Consider the following 6,899-nt stretch of genomic DNA (forward strand, 5'->3'; position numbering starts at 1 on the left):
TTAAGTGCATCCATCAGCGCGTATTTAGAATTTAATAAATACGGAAGCGAGAACATGACTCCGAACACGACGACTGCCTCCTCTGATCCTCCCAGCAAATGCACTTCGAGAGGTATTTTAATTTATTTAAATTTCTGGCCTCTCCCGCCACATAACCAACTGCAATTTGGAGTCCGAGTGCAGTGGCAAGGAGGCAAGGAGGCAGGGAGGCAGGGAGGCAGGGAGGCAGGGAGGCATGGAGCCACGGAGGAGCACACGACTCTCTGCCAGGTAAGAAAAGTGAACATCCATTAGTTGTGCTAATGATGCGCAACCCACTTTGCCGCGTTCCGCCCCAAGTAGAACTCCAGTTGCTGGCTAAAACCAAAACCAAAGGCGAAGCCAAAAGCCAGTGTCCTGTGTGCCGGGGACTCAGCCGGCTACTTTGGAACGCATTTGGCCAGTTCGCTTGGTTAGATCCGCCTCGTTTGTGTTGGAGATGCTTAATGTAAGTGGCCGAGAAAGGGAGTGGAAAGTGGAAAGTGGCCACGGCAGTCGCTGCGAAAGAGATTTGCTTAGTAAAATAGTCAGAATAGCAAATGTAGAGAGTGCGAAAAACACGCCGTTAACGAGGATATTTTTAGGGGACTTTTTTGAACTGCACTTGCACTTTTACACCCATAACAGGGTTCCATTGACGAGGGTATTTTAGGGACTTTAATAAGCTGCTACATACATATTTTTGATATTTTGTAACTTAATAAGAACAAAGAAACACCAGGGAATAATTTCAGGACTCCACTTTTACCTTTACAAATACACCTGAAAAGTAAATTAAACACCATATAAGATTTAAGCTGGTTAAAAGTGTAAAAGGTTTTTTACCATAAGTTGATTCAAGTAGAACTCATAGGGTATGTGTCCGCTGATTGGATCTATGGCCACTGGCCACATTTCATCCATTTCCTCCTGTGTAAACGGCTCTCCCTCCTCCATCATTAGTTTTCCAAAGCTCTCCTTGGTCAGATAACCCTTGTTTTCCGGATCCAAAATCTTAAAAGCCTGCAGAATTTTCTCCGGCGGAGCTGGCTCCATTCTGACAAATGCATTTTATTTTGGTTAAAGTGAAAATGTAAATAAAAGATGAGATTTTACTCACTTTCGCTCCATAAGCAATTGCGAGACGTGAGGCAAAAATTTGGTCAAGTGCACTTCGCCAGTGGTCTCCTCCGATTCTGTGGCCGAGATGACTTCGTTCACCTCCTCCTCGGTGGGCACACAGCCCAGAAGTCTCAGAACAGTGCCCACTTCTCGCACATCTATGAACTTTTCGCCATGATGATCGAACACACAGAAGGCATCCGAAATGCGTTTCTCTAAGTCGTTGTTTACTAAAGAAATTGTTTATTGCTTAATACATTCCAGTAATAAATTGCTTGCTCCTTACAATCCATATCCATGTTGAAGGCTTGGGTTTTTCTCTCCAACTGAGAGAAGTTATGGATAGTAAGTATTAAATCAATATCTCAATAAAACAAAACCCGTTGCTAGGGGTGATTTAAATAGAAGAAAGAATGTATAACTTTTTCTTGAGCGTTTTAAGTACCTATTTGATATGGCTTTCTTTAGTTTATTTTTTTTTACAGAAAATAACTTGAACTAGTCGTTTTAGATTTGGATCGACCAGATCCAAATCCACACATGGCGAGGCGGGCCCATAATGCCACAGTAAAAACCTGCACAGAGCGGCCCATTAGGCAGCTCATGGAGGCCATCATATTGGCCCATTACCATTTCGCCGATCCACCGGCTGTCTGGTAAGGAACACGGAAGTTTTCCTACGTTTGCCTTACTGGGTGCTTGGCCAGCAGCAACAAGTGCATTTTCGGAGCTGTGCCCACTTTAATGGAAATTACTGCAGAGCTCGCCATTAATTTTGCCGCACATTTGTCTGGCCATCTAAGCCGCAGTTTCAGTTTGAGGCCCGGCTCTCAACGCATTCGATTCGATTAAAAAATGGCAAAGGCAAGTACCAGAACTGCTCCATTCACGCTAATGCGTGTCGTGTACAACACGCTTGCCACTTGAGCTGTTTGCCGCATCTCCTAGATGCCCAGTCCAGTCCAGTCCAGCCCAGCCCATACCTTTGCCTTCGCCTTTGCCTTTGCCATTGCCGTTGCCCCTCAGATTTCCCGCAGCTCCCATCAGCACCATCGAATCCACGTACACACTTGCCTATCTGCCGCCATCTCCTTGGCAAAAGTCTCTGGACCTCGACTTGGGCCTGGATCTGCACTTGGGCCCAGGCTACTGCCATAAACACTAAAAGTGTTCGTCATTTGCTGTTCCAGATCCAATTAACCATTTTGATGCATTTGCCTCCATTAACTTTTTCTCTCTCTCTGCCTCTTTGGAAGCCCTTTTGCCAGGGCTCGGTCCCTATCTGCTGCACTGGAAAAAATATTTTTTAAATTTTACTTGAAGTAGTAGAAGTTTTGCATAACATTTCAAAATAGTTGGAAAGGCAACATTTTAAGACCGAATTTAAAAGTCTTTAAGAACAAAACTCCATTCACGTGTTACTGAGGTTCCAAAATGATAAGAAATATCAATTGTTTACATTTCCTACAACCGCTGACATATTGAAACATTTAAAACTTATTTATTAATGTACATTTTTGATGTAACACAGCGTTAACAGCGTCTAAGTTTTGTTTTTATTATTATATATCCCATAAAGATGTTAAAATCTACCCACTTGCTACTTACATTAAAAACTTTCAAAATTAAATTACATATTTAAGAACCTACCAAACTGATCGTCATATCAAAGGTAAAAACTTTTCTTTCTGTGTGCAATTTTGCTGCTGACTTACAACGTGATCGGAAGTTTGTCTTAGCCCATCTGCAGCATACCATACCATACCATGCCAAACCATACCAAGCCATACCATATACCTGGCTATATCTGACGACGTGTCCGTGACTCGCAGACGCTCATACGAGTGGGGATTGGAGCTGGGGCTGCTGTAAAGTACTTTGTAAATGTTGGCATGATTTAAGTCGGCTCTTAGTCTCTTTATTCTGACATTTACCCCAGGTTTGTCTATTAGGCATGCGATTAAAATTTAAATTGAAGTCGCGCAGACTCCGCAGCGTTGGATTGGGTTTCAGTATCGGATCGGATTGGATCGGTCTGGCCGGACTAGGGTGATTCTTTTATGGAACCAGCGAGCCACGCCCCTTTGCAATCGGTGTCCGCCAGTTCCGGTTACTGTCCTGCGCTTTGCTCATCTGTCAATTTCGACACCTGTGGCTGACAGTTCGGGGACTTTGGCGGTGGAACATGGGAAGTGTTTCCTGCCGAGGAAATTACACTACATCTCAGGGGAGGAAATCTATTTGCATAGAAATAAGACAGCTTGTAAGCAATTAAGTCTGCGCTAATTTACTTTGATTTTAGCTGAAAGATATTGGCTAACCAATCCTAAAACCCTTCACTTTGGCTATAGGCAATCATACATATTAAGGTCACATCCACTCCAATCGATTGCCCTTTTCAGATGCCAATCGACAATGCCATTTTCCATTAATAAACAATTGTTATTATGATTTCCTATTTTTTTTTTTTTTTGCATTTAATGCTCGTTACAATGCCTGCGTATGTAGACTGGAGTAATTAAATGGAATTTAATAAACATAAACATCCGAATAATGAATGCTACCTTTCACAGCACCAGCAGCACGGACAGTAAGCGGAAAACTCCGGACAAAAGGCGGCCCAGAAACTTTTGTTGAATTAATTAGAGTAAAAAGGCTGGCAGACAGCAGCAGCAGCTACCTTTGTATTCACATACTTTTAAACGATTCGTAAAAAGAATTCAATTCAGGCGAAGTGATATGAAAGAATTGATTAATAATCATAGCTAAAACCACAAAAGACCAACCCAGCGGCTTGATCTGCCCCCCCAAATCCCCCTTTCTGTCCCTGCTCGCCCAAATGCTCGGCTACTGGCAAAAGCCGGCCACAAAAGCGCTGACGCCATGGTCCCACTCTCGGCTCTCGACGCTCGACTCTCGGCTCACATCAAGGCCAATTGGGCTGGCTCAGAGCTCCGAGCTCCAAGCTCCAAGCTCCAACGGATCCATGGTTACACAGGAAAAATGAACTAATTTTTTCTTTTAATATTTGTTGAACAAAGTTTTATATGGAATCACATCTAAATAATGTATTTGTTTTTTTCAAAAAAACCATTGAACAAAGTGTTATTTCTTGTTGCCTTTCATTTTCTAGTTTTTACATTATTGACAGATTTTTAAAAATTAAATTTCATTTGCTTCATTAGCATTGGCTGGTTCAAATATTTAAATGATATAATACCCAAAAGTTCATTTGCTAAGAAAAAGGTATCAATAGTATCAATTCGGAACTGAACAAACTTAACAAAATGCAAAAGCTATTATTGAGATTAAACTTTTTAAAAACTGTTGTATTGATAACTTTTTATTTGCAATTGAACCGAGCGTATAAACGTAGTAATAGTCTGGTTCAGTTAAAAATGAAATCTTATTAAAAACGTTGTGCTATAGATATAAATATACAACCATGAACTCAAGTTCAGCAAGCAAATTAACTTCGATTGTCAGAGCCAAGTTAAAAACACTATTTTTATAGGTACATTTTATCAAAAAAATATTATTCATAAAAAAAAGGACTTTCATCCTCGGAGTTTTTAGTCAAACTTTCTTTTATTTTTCCTTTTTTATTAATAAATATATTATAATGAAATTATTTCCTGTGCAAAGCTTCAATTGTAGGCCCGAACCGAGTACACATGTTGCTAGTTGCTGCCGTGCTCCATATTCTGGAAACTCTGAGCTCGGGACTTGACTTTGATTCAATTTCCATATGAAAACATCGATTTGCGTTTGTGCGCCCGCGTCGTCGTAATCAAAGTGTTGTTTATGGAACACGTCCGGCGTGTTTTGCTCTTTTTTGTTGTTGATTTTTTCTTTTTCATTTTTCTGGTTGCCGTTGCCTGACTAGTTGTTGCTGTCTCGTTGGCTGGCTATAAAAAATTGCTCACGGCAACAATTGCGCGCGTCGGCTGAGAAATATGTAGCAACGATTACATTTGCCTATTGCATGGAGGGGCCGAAGTCAAAGCCAAAGCCAAAGCCAAAGGCTGGCTAAAAGCAAACGAGTCGGTCCGAATCCGAGTGCAAGTCCAAGTCCCGAGTTATGATTGAGTTCTAATGAGTTGAGAAAAATGTATCAAGGAAAACCAGTTCCCGGAATCGCAATTAGATAAGTGGGTTTATTCATGCCACAAACGTGAACTGCAACAAGGAGAGTTGGATCGAATCGAATCGAATGGAGTGGAGTGGAGTGGGGTGGAGCAAAGTGGATGGGAGTCGGGAAATGGAAATTGTTTCCATCGAATGGCCTAGCAAATGTGTAGCACATTTTATATAATAAGGCGTTACAAATATTTTTCAATTTCATTTATTTTTTTCGGTGGGCAAGATGAAAAATGTACCCCTGTCCAGGTGAAAAACTAGTTTAACTGGCTTTGGCAAGGGATATGCAAAATGGAAATTATCGAGAATATACCATGGATAATGACAGTGCTATGTGTGCATAATCGAATGAAGCCATTAGGCTGTCGAGTAATAAAATCGCGTACATTAGGGTGCTGTTTTTGCTCTAGAACTGAGAGCTTATAAATAAATTAATAAAAAAGCTGGTCGATTAGAAAGCATTGAGGAATTTGTAGGTAAACAGCACATAACTTACATTTTCCCATTGGCCAGCATTAGTTCCGTTTTCTCCCCTTCGGCCAGACATTCATTCACCTTTCAACTCCAGATTCTGCACTACTTTAGGCCTCGATTGGAAGGCGTGAAATATTAATACGGCTAACACGCCTGGTAGCCAAAGGGAAAGGTCGACCAGCTCCAGCTCCAGTGATTTTCCAGCGATATCTGCCCCGCCACACCAGTTAATTGCCTCACTTTCTAGCCGTAAAAATCGACTACGCCCTAATGTGCGTGCCTTTCCAATTACCAAGTCCAGGTCGCAGGCCAGTCCATCATTAGCCACGTTTGCTAATGATTTGGAGCCAACCTAGACCCCGAACCCATGCCTGGGAACCTGGGAACGAGAACTGTTCCGTGTTTTCGCATGCATGTGATAATGGTTTTTGGCGGCGCTTTGAGTTCGCCCCGGCCAGCCCAATGGGACAGCGAACAAGACAATAAATCAATAATTATTGCAAAACAACGTTGCAGCCAAAAACAACAAAAAAAAAGAAACACAAAAAGATAAATTGCAACGGAGTGCAGTGGACGGGCGGGCGTATGACTTAATTTGCCAATTTGAACGCCAAAGGCTAAAACGTACTTACTGCTTGGCCGAAAAAGGCCAGACAGCTGGCCGAGTTGGTCGCCCGATCGTTCTAAACGTCAATTTCCGTGCCGACAGCTCTCGAACTCCGTTGTCTTATTAAGGCCCAAACGCGTGCGCAGTGCCCAGCGATCGTAAAGTCGGGCCAAAAGCGAACAGCAGCCTGGAAAAAATATAAGAATTCTATTATACCCATGCCACACAATGTGATTAACTTGTTGACCCTGTCGAAAGAGCAAACAATAAACGTAGGTATTCTTATGTAGTTTAGAACGGATTTTCGATCGGCCTGCTGTGGCCCAAATTGCACACGAAAGGCAAACCGCATGCACTTCCGTGCCCTGCGGTAAAAATGGCTTTATGCAAACAGAAACCGAAACCGAAAGCGGCACGGAAAATTGGCGTTCGTTAGGCGTTGCTAATAATTGAAAATCTCCGAAAAGACCGCAGACAAACAAGTTGTATCCAGCTTTTCGGACGCACTGGAATGCCACTGAAAACCAAAGACTGCGAT

The 6,899-nt window shown here is 42.2% G+C and overlaps 1 protein-coding gene and 1 long non-coding RNA gene across 2 annotated transcripts; one reads left to right on the forward strand and one right to left on the reverse strand.

The window, feature by feature from the left end:
• Nucleotides 1-692: 692 nt before the first annotated feature.
• LOC108144959 (dynein regulatory complex protein 8) lies at nucleotides 693-1,453 on the reverse strand. The gene is made up of 4 exons (XM_017270105.2): nucleotides 1,427-1,453; nucleotides 1,139-1,370; nucleotides 865-1,075; nucleotides 693-801 (listed from the first exon to the last, which is right to left on the reverse strand). The coding sequence occupies exons 1-4, from the start codon at nucleotides 1,437-1,439 to the stop codon at nucleotides 790-792; spliced, it is 468 nt and encodes a 155-aa protein (XP_017125594.1). The 5' UTR covers nucleotides 1,440-1,453; the 3' UTR covers nucleotides 693-789.
• Nucleotides 1,454-4,762: 3,309 nt separating this feature from the next.
• Nucleotides 4,763-6,650, forward strand: LOC121466849. The gene is made up of 2 exons (XR_005977014.1): nucleotides 4,763-5,756; nucleotides 5,849-6,650. It is a non-coding gene; the product is annotated as an uncharacterized LOC121466849 (long non-coding RNA).
• The last annotated feature ends 249 nt before the right edge of the window (nucleotides 6,651-6,899 follow it).

Source organism: Drosophila elegans, unplaced genomic scaffold (genome assembly GCF_018152505.1).
Source record: "Drosophila elegans isolate 14027-0461.03 unplaced genomic scaffold, ASM1815250v1 contig_183, whole genome shotgun sequence".
Classification (NCBI taxonomy): domain Eukaryota; kingdom Metazoa; phylum Arthropoda; class Insecta; order Diptera; family Drosophilidae; genus Drosophila; species Drosophila elegans.

Excerpts from the sequence above, each read along its gene's own strand:
- LOC108144959 (XM_017270105.2), bottom strand. Across the intron at positions 1,076-1,138 it reads CAATTGCTTATGGAGCGAAA|AATGGAGCCAGCTCCGCCGG; the intron begins GTGAGTAAAATC and ends TGCATTTGTCAG.